General features: G+C 61.9%; 1 protein-coding gene across 3 annotated transcripts in view; it reads right to left on the reverse strand.

Moving 5' to 3' along the window:
• Positions 1-830: 830 nt before the first annotated feature.
• The window catches only part of LOC111157619 (TBC1 domain family member 22A), a 299,219-nt gene continuing 285,380 nt past the window's right edge, over positions 831-14,669 (reverse strand). For all 3 annotated transcript variants that reach the window (XM_022519197.1, XM_022519195.1, XM_022519194.1), the window contains one exon: positions 831-1,359. In XM_022519197.1, coding sequence (XP_022374905.1) covers positions 1,231-1,359 — 129 coding nt within the window. In that variant the 3' untranslated portion in view covers positions 831-1,230. The remainder of the gene's footprint in view (positions 1,360-14,669) is intronic.

Genomic DNA, 14,669 nt, shown 5'->3' on the forward strand with positions numbered 1-14,669 from the left:
CGTGTGTAGGTGCTCCTGCCCCCGCTCGCGGGCTTCTCGCAGCGTCCTCATGCCCAGTGGGCAGAGGCAGGGGCACTGAGGCGGCTCTAGTGCGGGCCCATGGCGGGGAGGAGGTGTCTCCAGATACGCAGGTCCGGGAGCAGGAGGCAGAACTGAAGACAGGAGCCTGTCCTGGCTCAAGGGTCAGTGTGGGCCGGCGGAGCCACAGGGCGGCCACGTCCCCGCCAACCACACGCCCGGGACAGGTGTGCCTCCGCATGGGTCGGGGGCATGTGGGAAGCGTGTGTGGCCCCCGCGGAGCCCCAGGCAGGCCAGTCCGGGACCGTCTGCACTGGGGCTCTGAGCCCCAGCGACCCCAGACCACGGGAAGCCGTCAGCTGAGCAAGTAACCCCCGGAGATCTGAGAGGCGGCAAGGAGGCCACGGAGCAAGCTTCAAGGACTCTGATCACAGACGCTGAACCCACGGGTCCCGACGGCCCAGCGCAGGGAGCTCCGTCCTCAGCGGCAGCCTGTGTGGCACGTCCCCAGGGCTGCAGGGCCCTGAGCGCCACAACCCCAGCAGTACAGCACACGGCCCCGAAATGCTCTCTTCCAAGAGGCTGGAGATGCGGAACAGGCCCATTGCTCGGCTCCTCACCCTGCTCCCGGCCTGCTGGAGCCAGAGCCGCACGGCCACTCGGCTGGCGCACAGCGCGGTTCCCCATTCAGTCTCGAGCAAGAGAGCAGGGACATGCTAAAGCCCGAGGGACGGACGATTACAGGAATAAAGCCAACTTCGAGAAGCCCCGTGGGGACACAGACTTCACAGGTTAGGGCAACAGTTCACTTCTTATCTTGTCTATGTTTTATTTTCTTTCACTCAACAGAATAGGATTTTTGCATTTCAAAGCAGGTATGAGATGACGGCCACCTCCTTCCGCCCCAGCACCAGACAGCAGGCCTCTCCAGAGGGTCTGGCTCTCAGGCTGCTGTGCCCTGGTGGTTCCAGGAGGTGGGCATTTGGCAAGGACGCTCCCGGGCAGGGCCCTCGAAGGGCCAACACCCTCCCCGGCTCTCTTTGGTATCTCAGGAAACAGAGGCGGCAGCCCCCCACCCTGGCCAGGCCCTGGCCCTCGTCTGACACCCAGTCCCGTCCTGCTCCCTGGAAGGCAGGGCTGCCCAGCAAGACCTGTCCTTGGCCCCGGACCTACAGGCCCTGGCGGGGTGCGGCCGGCTATGCCGGCCCTGGCTCACTTCTTGTAGTGATTGGGGGCGTCCGCGAAGGCAAACTTCAGGCGGTAGGCCTCGGCCAGCAGCAGGCTGATGTCTTCGTCGCCCCAGTGGGCCGTGGGCAGGTTCTGAAGGAAGAGCAGCAGCTCCTGGGGGGAGAGAGACAAGCCCAGGTCAGAGCAGATGACCAGCTATGGGGCGGGGGCTGCAGATCAGGGGATCCCCTGGGTGGTGACTGGCTGGCAGCGGGCTCTGCCCATGGTGGGTACGTGCTGGGTGGGTGGGGACATGCCAGGCAGCCCCTGTCACTGTCCCTCAGTCAACACTCAGGGATTCCAGGGAAAACCAGGCTGGAGACCCACAGCTGACCCAGCCCACCCAGGCTCACCAGGCTGGGCACTGAGCTCACCCCCCACAGGACACAGGACCTGTGTTGAGAGCTCACAGTTTAGAAACCAGAGAGAAGGATACTGAAGAAAGTGCTAGAAAGGACAACATGACCAGGGCCATAGTGATGCATGAGACCCACAGCCTTGCCCACTGACCAGCTCTTCTGAGGGACCGTGGCCCTTGTCCAGAGCAAGCGGGAACCCCCCTAAGAGCAGGGTGGGTCTCAGGAAGCACAGGTCCCAGCACCCGGAGGGTTTTGGCAGAAGTGGGGAGTGCTATGTGATCAGGATGGCTTTCTGGGCTGGGGCTCTCAGAGGAGAAATGGGGGACTGGGCCAACAGGTCAGGGCAAAGCCTGAGGCCAGACTCCCTCTCAGGAAGTGGGCCAACACAGTGTGGATAGCCCGGCCGGCCCTGGTTGTAGAGCCCTGGGGCCTTCCCTCCAGCCTGCCCATCCCCCCAGAACCAGATCTGAGGAAGCCGGAAGGATGGCTGGGGTTTCAGGGCGCTGGTGCTGCCCCTCGGAGGCCGCCAGCAGAGGACAGTGGCGGACAGGGCATCTCACTTGGGCTGCCCCACCCTGCCTGCCTGGAAAGGGGCAGCTCTGGGAGACTCAGCCGCGTGCCGTCCACCGAGCCTCCTGTCCCCACAAGACTGGGACAGGGTGCACAATCAGGGGGTGCTGAACAGGACAGATGACGCATTCACATCCCAGCCAGTCCTCAGTAGACACCCCTCTGCTAGCCCCACACCCTGCATCTGTAGGTTGGGGGTGGCCACGCCATCCCACAGAGGGCCGCTGGGAGCACTCAGGCCACGGACTCAACAGCAGGTCTGGACCCAGACCCTGGCTGCTCTGCCATCTGGCTGTGAGGCCAGCCCAGCCACTGACCGCCTCGCGTCCTCAGGCTCCTCATCTGCAGAATGGGGTCCCAGTTCCCACCAGGGAAGGCCAGAACCTGGCGTGGAGCGAGGGCAGAGCCCTCCCCCACCGCAAGACACGCCCCACGACTGTCCCCCGCGGTCAGCTCACCGCGGCTGCTTTATCCCTCCTCAACCCCATTTCCTTTTGCATTTTGGATACTTTCTGGGGGCCTTTAAATTGAATTCTCGAAGCACATTTCCCTGGCAGAACGTCCCCAGGGACAGATCAACGTCAATCCGCTGTCTTTCACCATTAGCTGCAACTTACACAGACGCCGATCCAATTCTGAGCAGGTCGTAAATAAATGCCTTTGGTTTTACTTTTAATCCACTTCGCTTCATATTATCATGACCTCGCTACTTGCAAGGTGAAAAGCAATGCCCTCCCATTACGGTACCTCACCGACTCCCCCGCACATGCACTCAATTTCAGAATCTAATTTAGTCCCCCAGGCTCCCTGGATGGAGGGAGAATAGAAATGCCCAGCGCTTCACAGTCTGCAATGCTAAAGAAGGAAAAATCTATCCGAGTGACCTTTACGGGAGGCGAGGAACACAGCCCAACGCATCCTTAAATACAGATTTCGCTTTCAAAAGGGCCTGTCTTGTTTATGCACGGGGCAGAGTGTCTCCGATGCGGGAACCACGGCCCAGCGACTGGCCACGGGCTGCCTGGCACTGCCCACACCATTTAGGCAAAGGGCCATCGCTCATAAAGCTGCCACCAGTCACATCGCAGGGGGTTCGGCCCTCCTGGGGACAGTGGGCCTGCGGAGCAGTGGCGGGGCCAAGGGGCCGAGTCAGGGCCCGTCAACAGCCCAGTTCCGCAAACCTAGAGGGAAGCAGGTCCACAGGCAGCACTGCCCGGCGGCAGACATAAAAAGGAGAGGAAGGTCTGCCCAGGACACCAATGTCCGCAGTCAGACGGGTCGGGTCCCAGTGATGCTCTCCCCACCCTGCTGCGCGTCAGCCGGGCTGTGCGAGAGCACATTCTGGTTCCTGCACCGGCCGCTCCCTGTCAGCCCGTCAACGTGCTGTCCACGGTGACACCAACTGTCATGACGGCCGTGAGCAGTGCAACTGTCCCACCCGGACGGCTGGAGGTCTGCAGCTCTAAGCCCTGCCCCTGGGTCAGGATCCTCCCGGGGAGCTCGAGAAAGCTGCTGGCACCGGCATCCAGCCCAGCATCGCAGGATGGGCCCAGACACGCTGTCCCGCCTCTCGGTACGAAGAGCGGCTGGGACTCTGCACGTGGACGGCCCATCCCAAGCGTGTGGGTCAGAGGCGGTCTTCCCTCTGTCCGGGCCATCCCCCCGGGAGGCCCCCCAGTGCCAGGTAGCCCCAGCGGAGCCACACTCATGCGGCCACGGCGCGGGCAGGGGCGTTGTCACAGGCCCCAGACGTGGGCCTGGCGTGAAGGTCAGTAGCTCACCATCGCAGACACACCGCACGGGCCACCTTCCAGACGGAAATCTGCCGCTGCCTACTCCTGCCTCTGGGTGGGTTCCACGAGGACCTTCCAGTGTTAAAGCTCAAATGATGTTCTGACTTTGGGTCCTTCCACCAAAAGGTTGTATTTTTCCAGTCAGAGGAAGGACGCTGCCATCTACAAAGCAGGATGCTCTCTGCGCGTGTACACCTGCTGCGAAGGACGAGGTGGGGACACACCGGTATGCTCGGGCAGTGCGAAGGGGGCGCTCCATGACGCCAGAGCTGCTGGTCTGGTTGACCCCTTGCAGAGGCTTCTGGGAGGGCAGGCAGCAGTGGGGGCGGCAGCGAGCCACAGCGCAGCCATCCTAGCCCCGGCCACACCGCCACCACGACCGCACGGCCCTCTGGCACGGGGTGATCGCTCTCCTCTGTGACGTCCTCAGGCCCGTGCACCCCCACAGCCCTGAAACAGAACGGCCGCTGTGTGGTGGCAGCCAGGGAAGAGTCCGCTTGGCAATCCAGAGAGTCAGCGGAAAGTGCACACTTGAAACGCTGCGAAACCGCCAGGGTTCAAACCCCAGTCATGCCTCAGTGGGTCCTGGGACCCTGGGCAAGCCTCCCGGCGCTATTCCTCAGTTTCCCATCTGTAACTGGGGACAGCAGTGCCCCTCCCTCCGTGTTGGTAGCAGGTGCCAAGTGCCCGTGACGAGGCCAGCACACACCACACACAAGCTGGGCGTCCCCACTGCTGCTTGTCCCAGTCACGGCTACTCAGTCATTACTATCGTAATTACCGCGAGTAGCCAAAGCAACAGTCGCAGCGGCCGGTGCATTTCTGATAAAAAAGCGAGCATCTGGGGGGAAACAGGTAGTTGAGGAGACGAGTTCAGTAAGAAATCGAACTCCTAGTGGACGATCCACCTGGGAGGGGGTAGGGGGGCAGGACGGCCTGCCGCAGGTACCGGGGTGAGAACCCCCAGCCCTGGACGGGGTGCCCCAGAGAGCACCCGAGCCCCCGGGGTGGCACCGAGGCAGCATCTTCTACGAGGGCTGGCGAACCCAGGAGGATGCTGCTTTTCAGACTCTTTGGCCCCAACCTTCAGCTTCTCAAGCCAGATATGAACCGTATTTAACTCAAAATCCTCCCAAAGGTCTGACTGCGTGTGAGCTGCAGGGAGCATCGAAGGAAAGACCATCATTCTGCCTCTGTGCCAGGACCACCCACTGCCGACGGCGTCACACAGCTGCGTCCAGGGTCAGAGCTGACCGCCGGATCTCTGCAGGCCATGCGGCCTCCCCTAACTGGGCAACAGCCCCCACGCCCTCGCTGTGCAGGCCCCCCGGCCCAGGAACACACCTGCGTCCCAGGGAAGGTGACCGGCGCTCCCCTGGGCAATGGGAAGTAGGTCTGTCTGTGGAAGAAAGGCTGTGGCATGGCCAGCACCGGTGGCGGAGTGAACGGGAGAGAAAGGCACAGGCGAGAACCCAGGAAGGATAAACACTCCTGACCTCACGCATCCGTCCATCCATCGGCCGGTGACCGTACACACCGAGCCACGGGCACAACGCAGCAGCAGCCAGCAGCTCTGCCCTGGGGGCCCGGCCTGCAGGCGCACCTGCGCCCCGTGTGAGCGGAGGTGGCTATCGGGTGACAGGTCACTGACCACAACGCGGATGACGTGTGGTCCTGAGCAGTCACAGCCAGGCCTCCCGTCTGCCTGGCCACCGCAGAGCCCCCGCGGGCTGCGTGCCAGGGAGGGTGCACCCCGGACGTCCAGCAGGCCTACACAAAGCACTGTGGAGTGCGTCTTCACGGCTTTTATGTGGATTACAGGTTGGAAGACTGAATTTTGGATTACTGGGCTCAATACAAAATACGTTATTTCCCCTGGTTCTGTTCCACTTCGGGAGGCAGCCAGAACGTTCACGGTCTCCCCCGCGGCAGGGCTTAGAGTGCGTCAGAGGGCACTGCTCTACGGAGCACATAGAGCACCGCATCCCGCCAGGCACCGGACGGGCAGACGGCGTGCACCCGGGCCTCCCTCCTCGGGGCCCTCTGGCAGCCAGAACGTCCCAGAAGGCTCCCACGGGCAGCGGGAAGGGCAGGAGCACCCGGGGCGGAACCCGCCAGCGCCTGCCCCTCCGCGGGGCACTGAGCACGGAGGTCGGCTCGCAAGCGGCTCCAGGCGGGGATTTACGAACTGCCAGCTCGCAGAGATGAGTTTGTTACTCAAACCCCTTGCATTCTGTGCAGTGGTTACAGCGTCCCCAGCGTCCCGGGTATGGTGGCATCCACTGAAGCCGATGGCGACATTTAAAATGCGAGCTTATTCCCGGAAGCAGTTCAGAACTAAGCGGACACAGGCCGGGCTCTTGCCTCCTGATTCGAGGAACACTGGCTTCCCACTGTCTGCTGCTAGGACACTGACCTTTCCAGGAATGTGTCAGGAATGCTCACGGGTCACTGCCAAGTGTTCCAGATCTGCAATCCACGGGCTTCAAGGACGTCTTCATCAATGCACGGATGTGTTCACAGCGCAGATTCTCCCCACTACCCATGGGCTCCACTGAGCTCCACAGTGACAGAGGGGACACACTGCCCGGCTCAAGACGGCCAGGCAGGGTGGGAGGGAGTAGGGACAGAGGTGGCTCCTGGTCATGGCCCCCTACAAAGTGCCCCTCCCTGGGAAGGCAGAGCCAGGGTTTCCAGGAAAAGAGGTCCCCCTGGAGGCCAAGGCTTAGTTCAGAGCACTCTGTTCCCCCAGCACATCCTGCTGGGGAGCTGTGTGGTGGTTCCTACAACATCTCCAGATCTATGCAGGTCCAACCACAGCCCTTATCACCTGACTGAGATCCTAGAGAGCAAAGACTCAGACAGCCTAGGCCCCAGAGGACTCAAACATCACAGTGCTCAACTGAGAGCAGCAGGGCGTGTGTCCAAATAAATGTAACTTCTGCATAGGCGGGTGGACGGACGGACAAACAGATGGACAGGTGGATGGGTGGGTGGGTGAATGGGTGGAGGGAAGGGGGCATGGGTAGATGGAGAGTGGATGGAGGGATAGGTGGATGAGTAGAAGGATGGATGGACAGGCAGATGGACAGATGGATGGTCGGATGGGTGGGTGGATGGGAGGGACAGGGGCATGGGTGGAGGATGAATACAGAAGTGGATGGAGGGAGGGAGGGAGGGAGGGACGGGCGGATGAGTGGAGGGACAGAGGGAGGAATAAGTGGATGGGTGGCTGGATGGAGGAATGGGTAGAAGAGTGGCTGGATGGGTTGGATGGAGGGAGAGATGCGCAGGTGGGTATGTGCATGGATGTGGGCAGGCAGACGGACGGATGGGTAGGTGAATGGACGGGCGGATGAGTGGAGGGATGGGCGGATGGGTAGGTGAGTAGGTGGGGGACGGGTGCATGAGGGAGTGGGTGGGGAGACGGAGGGATGGATGGTGGGTGTGGGGGTGGGTAAGCAGGTGGACAGACGGGCAGACAGGCGGTGGGTGGCAGGTAGGTAGACAGATGGGAACATCAACAAAACCTCCGGGACAGGCCTGAAAAGAGCCCCCATGGCTCTGTTCTTCCCCCTCCAGAGTCTGGAGGCAAGCTACTTCCACGAGCAGCCAACAGACCCCAACTGCGGCGGGCTCGGGTATGCACTCCCAGGGCCTAGTGGAGGGCCTGGCGCACAGGCAGCTTCTGCTGCTTCTGTACAGTTAGCACCGTGAGAATGAGCACATCCCACGGCAGGAACCACTGTTGCTGGGTAACACTGTTAACCAGTGAGACTCTGGGAGTTCTGCAGGGATCAGGGAACCTGACACACAAAACCGTCGTCTTTAAGGCACTGACCCGATCATTTTCTTCCATCCTTCCTTCTTCAGGAAACACCACAAACTACCCAACTTTTCAAAGAAACCCCTTAGACACAAGCAGCAAGACCAAGCCCCTTGACATAGACATTTGGTAAAATCTCCTCTGGTTCCTTTTCTTCTTGCAGAATCCTGGGGCTCACTTCTCACTGGGGAGGTCAGGAGGGGCTTCCTGAGGCAGTGGCGGAGGGCAGGAGGACCCAGGTGTAGAGCGGGACTGCCCCAGGGTCAGGATCAGCCGTGTGACCCTTGCCAGGGCAATCTCTTTGAACTCCAGATCTGGGGACAACAGCCCTCTGCTAGGGCTATTTCGAGGACTAAAAGTGTGCCTGCGAAGGGCACATGAGCCCCACAGAAGCCAGCCAAAGTGGGGGCACAGCTCCTAGGAGGCCTACAGTGAGCCCCTACCTCTGGAGACCACGACAGGGGGAACAAGGCAGTCTGATCACGGCGCAGGCTGCGGAGTGACGGGGCCAGCCCTACCGGCACAGTGGTGGAGTCTGAGCCCCAGGCCCCTCCAGATCAGCACCTGTTCAGGCTGCCCGTGGGCCAGCAACTGCAAGGGGCACATTTTCCAGGGAGGTCGCGTTTTCACAGCATTGACAAGGCGCCTCAGCGCAGAGAACCGCATGGCCACTGGCCCGCCACCGGGCGTGGGCCAGAGCTGCCACAGAGACCCCCAGCAGTGCGCCCCGGGGGCTGCTGGGGCTGCAGGGAGGGAGAGCCAGGCAGGAGCACCCTCCCCTCCAGGCCTGGCCGGCTGCCAAGCAAGGGCAGCTCCCAGGTACACCGGCCACTTCCCGCAGTGGCCCCGCTCGGCAACACTTGCCGTGATGGAGGGCCCGTCTGAAAACAAGTGGCGCCAACTGGGAAGCAGGGCCTTGGAGAAGGAGACGACTCGGCACACACCACTCGGAGCCTGAGCAGTTTGGTTTTTTCAGTTCATCTCTACATATGCACAGCTCGGTTTCTGCTCAGAATGACGTCCGCCGCTCCAAGGAGGACAGCCGGTGTCGAAACTGCTGGGCTTCCTCTGGGGTGTCACCGCTGCTCCCAGCCACCCATCTCCGGAGGGACAGCGGCGTCATCCGATAACGACTGTAAGAAGATATTAACGTGGCAGGGAGTGCCGGCGGAATCACAGGCTGGTATTTAGGAGTAAGACTAATCAAGAGTGATAATGTAACTGGAGATGTCGCGTTACTTGACTTTGTGACCGGCGCACGGGCGGGTATGCACGTTCGGGCAGGAATTAAGTTTATTACAAAGGGATTATTTGGAGACATAAAACATGGCACTGGGAGCGGAGCTTCTCCCACGGCAACACCTGAACACAAATGTGCAGCTGGGTGGAGGCAGCCCCACCGTGGGCACCTGCGGCGAGCGCCGGGCCTGCGCCAGGAAGCTAGCCGGAGCACTGGCGAGGGCGTCCTGCGGCCGCGGGGCAGGCTCCCCACCCTGAGAGCCCCAGGAAAGGCGGCTTCACTCTCTGAAGCCTCCCACGGGGGCACTGTGGGAGCACGGGTGCGGAGGCTGCCTGCAGAGGCCCAGAGGGCAGTGACCCCGCTGGGAGGAAATGCAGGAGCTGGACCCCTGCAGGGCAGCTCACAAGCCCGGAGCCGTGTGCACCCAGGGCCAACCCAGCCTTGGCTAAGTCACAGGGCCCAAATCCAGGCAGGGCCACCAGCTGGGACAGGCAGACTGAGCCAGCCCTGTGTGTGCCCCAGGCTTTTGTCAAACAAGGCAGCTGGAGGGACAGAACTGCCCCTACAACCCTGAAGGCCCCCCGGGGAGGCGCTCTACAGACATACCAACCAGGTCAACGGGAGAAGACAAAGTCTCCCCAGAAGGACAGCGGGCCGGGCAGACACACACTGCCCAGCTGCCTGACCCATCCCCGAGGGGAGCATGTCCAGGGACAAAAGCCTGAGCCCGAAGTCAGAACACACACCGCACACAGCAAGAAGGGCCAGACACCGTCACAGCCGCTTCCGTAAGCTGTAACTCCAGGCCATTCTTTCTCAGTGAGGGGCCAGGAGTGACCCCGACACGCTCCGCCTGCACAGTGCCTTCACTCCCTGGGGACCCGGAGCCTCCAAGATACGGGGGGATTAGGAATCTTATTATGCAGCCACGACACTGATGACTCACTCCACAGAGCTCCCCACTCCCGGCATTCACCCTGAGAGGGGGCTGGGACCCTCCGACGGGTGGACACACTGAGCCCCACTCGGGAAGCAATCTGGTCTCAGCCATGAGGTTCACGGAGGGTGCAGAGTGTGGGGCTTGCGGCAGAGGCACCCCAGCCTCCCCAAGGTCAGACGGAGCCCCGGGAATGGCTGCCCCAGTGCAGAAGGAAAGATGGGGCCCTCAGCTCCCTCAAAAGGGCCGGCAAGAGTCCCACCTGTGGCCTCGAGGGCCAGCATGGTGACCACAGGACCTGGGGCTCAGCAGCAGCCTGTCCACACTGGGCGTCCCCAGCGTTCCAGGTCCTGGCTGGACACCACTACCTCTTTGCATGAGGAATTAAAGATCGATGCAACTTCCGTGTGCTTTAGCACAAAAAACAAACACCCTAAAATTGAATTGAGAAATCCTATCCTGTTTGCCCTGAAAATCCTCAAACTAATTAGGGTAAGAGAATGAACCTGCCATGCAGTCCGAGGGCTCTCTGGACTGGACGTGGGTCGTGAGGCAGCCCGCCCTCTCCTCCCGCTCGTCCACTCATCCCCCTCCGTGTCGCCTCAGCGGACCTTCCACGCCAGCAGACGGGGGAGGCCCCAGCCAGGACCCCACAGCCAAGCGTGTGCCTCGTGCTGGAGCCTGCGGGGGCACAGGAAGCTCTGACAAGGGACCTGTGGTGACACTAGGCCCCTGGGACTCCCTGATGGGGGGTCTGGGTCGGGGGCTCTGGTGGGAGGGGGCTAGCACGCTGTCGTTGTCACTTTGTCTGGACGACAGAGCGAGGGCCGAGGTGTATGGGCCCCCTGCAGGATTCCTGCTCGCTGACGCTATCTGAGCAACTCGCCAGTGCCAGTCACACCGGGAGAAGCTGAGTGACCACTCAGGGTCTCACACGGGGTGGTGGCTGGGAGGGTCCAGCCCAGCAGTGCTGAGCGGCCTGGGCCTTCTGTGCCTGTGGCCCCAGGCTCCGGGTTCAAGGAGGCACATTACAGCCTGACCCCTAGAGGTCCCCTGCCAACTGAAACGGGCCGTCCCCGGGAAGGACCCTGAGCAGGGCTCGAGCAGGCGCTGCAGCCCGCAGAGGGGAGCCGGCGGGGGCACATGGGCAGCGGGAGACCGTGCGAGACTGGAGTGAGCCGCAGCCCTAACGGACCCAGCTGCCACCCGCCCTCACGGTCCTTTCACTCCGAGGGGCTTCACTCCCACTGCAAGTGGGGATCTTAGAACCTCAAAGTCACCCTCTCCATCCTTCTCCACTGCACAGTCCCAGGGGCCAGCCTGCCCCCCAAGTGGGTCTTCCTGGCCAGTCTCTTCCGGTGCAGACGGTGCTGGCGGAGCACGGGCCTGGCGAGGAACAGACCGCGGCTCCCCTTCGGGCATGAGACCCTTGCCAGCAGAGAGCCCGGGAGGCTCAGGGGTGCACAACGGCCACATCAGACACTCAGGCCCTGGCGACACAGGCACAGAAAACACGGGGAGTGCACAAAACTGCCGTGGGGCAGGAGGGGCTTTCCACAAAGAAGGTCCAGGAGCTTGGCAAGCAACCAGCAAAGCTCAGGTTTGGCGAGAGGACACAGCCTCGGGGACACAGCTCTCTCTTGATTCCCCGACCAGCCTTGAAGCCGAGTCCGTCCCTTGTCTCAGCCTGTCTCCGTGACGCCGCCCGGGCTAATTCTGAGCGAGGCCGCCCATGGGAGGAGGGCCCCCAAGGAACGCGGGAAGTCAGGGGGCTGCCCAGAGCCAGCACGGCAGCCGGGCATGCCTTCCTGAAACGCTGGCCTCCCGCGCTGCCCACGGGCGGCCCACTCCCGGCCGGCACCACCGAATTTCTGCACCGGATCTGATGGGGTCCGTGGGCGTGTGGCGCAGAGGCAGTGCGTGACAGCTGCGAGGGAGACATTTCAATAAGGCCCACGATGTAATTACATTTCTTCAGGGGCTGAACAGATGAGCTTCTCCAAGTTTATCTGCCTCAGATATCAAACACCATTAATGAGATAATAAGGGCCTTTCAATTAATGATCTGAATGGTGGGTGTAATTTTTTCCTTAATGGCAAGACTAATTCACAGGCAGAAAGGAGCAGAGAGTCATTGGCAAAACCCGCGATGGGACGTCGGCTGTCCTGTGCCCACCTGCGGCAGCCAGTCTCACAGCGGCTCGGGCCAGATGGCTGAGCTGGGCACAGGCACACGACCCAGGCTCAGAGGGGGGGATTGAGACCTGGGGCAGATGAGACCCTCCTCTAGACAGGAGATCCTTCCTTTGTGAAAGGGGTTGGAGGGAACACAGCCACGTCCCAGGTTGGCTTGACGACCCGGGGGTTTACGACAGGGCACAGGGGATGGGTCCCCTGCAGCCAGCCTGAGCTGTTTCCCGCCAGCAAGAGCACCAGGGGGGTTACAAGTGTGGGTACGAAGGTTCGCTGTCCTCGGCTCTCCTGCCTGTAGCAGGAGGGGATGCCAGGCGGGGCCCAGAGCAGCCTGCACAGCCCGACTACAGGAAGAGATGGGGTGTCCTGGGAGCAGCCCGCAGGGCCGGGTGCTGCCCCAGCATCTCCCCACCCGTGGCACAGCTGGGACCCCCTGGAACTTCAGGGGCATCCTCCTCTGGCAAACACTGAAACCTGGACTGCGGGTGGCCGGCCCCTGTTGTCCCACACATAGGCTGGGGGTACTGGGACCGTGGCCCAAGGACGAATCCCAGGGACCTGCAGAGGCTCCGCCCCTCACAAGCAGACCAACACGCAGCCATAAGTCACATCAAGCATCATTTTAAATGAAAACATGGAAGGATTTTTGTGATTTTGCTTTGAGATTAGCTGCCAGGGGCCCTGGTGAAAAGCATCTTGGTTTTCAAGACGTCCTGTGCGCCCCTGGGGTCTGCCATGGAGTGATGGAGTCTAACCCAGTCTGTGCTCAAGGACCAGCAGATCCGGAAACCGTGAGGCTGCATGGTTAGCGGAATGGACAGGACGCTATTTGCTATGTCAACACCTGAACATTTGCTAAGGTCACTTTCCAGAGCCCAATTTTCTCAAGTCCCACAGAGCACACATGGCTCCCTGAGACCACAGTGGTCCCCAGGCCCCATGCTCACATACCAGGCCCTGAATGAGGCCAGATCTCGAGGTGAACTCAGCGTCCATCCCAGGGAGGTCAAGGGCTTGATTCCAACAGAAACACAACCACTTGCTTATCCTGATATGAGTCACTTCGGTAACGTGGCATTTCCACAAATGCATCCCTGACTCGTCCCACGTGGCTGGGCGGTGACAGCCCGGACCCCCGACGCGCCCATCGAGAACGGGAGCGACCCTCTCCCAGCAGGCAGCACTAAGCCGCTGGGGACGAGGACAGCCAGTACTCCAGGCAGGCCTCCCAGGAGATGAGGTGCACAGCCAGGTGCAGAGAAACGCAGGCCACTCGGGCGGGGGGTAGGGGAGAGCAGAGACTCGAGCCAGGAGGGCGCCATGTCCTGGCCGGGTCGTGGAAGGCCCGACAGCGGAGCCGGGTCGTGCCAGCTTCCTGGAGTCAGGGTGAGCTGCGGCTGCTGCACGGACCCCGGGACGTGACAGTCCAGCTCAGCAGGGCAGTGGAACCTTGAAGCCTGACTGGCTGGGGGCGGGGGGATCCAGTCTCACCAGCCGGGCTCCAGCAGGTGCTGCGACGGGCACGGCAGGTGGACAGGGAGCCCAGGAGGCCGCACGACTGTGCCCGTCAGGACACTCCCCTGCGGGAGTACGAGGGTACGGCAAGATCTTCAGCACGAGCAGGTAAGTGGGGTCAGAATATCAGAGCCAGAGGGAGCCGAGCAGACGCCCACGCCTCCACATGGGGAGAGCCTCTGTGTCCCCTGGGGGCCCCCACAGCCCCCGGGCCAGGACTTCTGGGGCTGACGGCCAGGGTCCTGGGCTTTCAAAGGTTCTAGTTTGTTCAGATTCTCTGCACGATGGAACAGATGCAAACAAAACAGATCAAACTCGGACAGATCAGAAATGCGGGCCGAACCGAAGCCTCCCTTCCCACAGGCACCCCAGGGTGAAATGCAGCAGCCATTCATAACGTACGGAAGTTTTCTGAGGGGAAAAGCTGGAGCCTTCCAGCGCACATGGGCTCACTGGCTGCTCCGGCTGGACAACGACCTGAATGTCACCAGACGCCTAAGCTGGGGGGCGGGGAGGACAGAGAGTGGCAAAGGGGCTGGCAGAAGGGGGGCAGGTGAAGCGCCAGAGCCCACGGACACAGCTGGCATCGGGGCGGCGGCACGGGGCCCACGGAGAGAAAGCGGGGGCCGCAGAGGCCGACCACCGCTCCACACTCTGCCCAAGTGCACACGTGACATGCTCCTCTCGGGCCTCCCCGGCTGTGGCCCTGATTGGGGGGCCCAGAGGCCCAGCTCTGCTAAAGCAGGAGACCAAGCAGCACCAAGAGTGCCAGGCCCTGAGGGAAGGGGGCTCTCCCGAAGCACAGGGGCCCTGGTCCCAAGGGTAACGGGGTGCAGAACACCTGCCATCGACCTCCCGGGACACGGCACGTCTCAGGAGCTGCTGGGACGAGTCCGGGGACGGTTCGCAGGAACCAGGACGGCTGCGAACAGTGAGGCTGACAGATCGGGGGCAGGGCAGAACTAGGGGACTCCGCATGAGGGACGGTGGC

This window comes from Enhydra lutris, unplaced genomic scaffold (genome assembly GCF_002288905.1).
Source record: "Enhydra lutris kenyoni isolate GAN:26980312 unplaced genomic scaffold, ASM228890v2 scaffoldscaffold55, whole genome shotgun sequence".
NCBI lineage: Eukaryota > Metazoa > Chordata > Mammalia > Carnivora > Mustelidae > Enhydra > Enhydra lutris.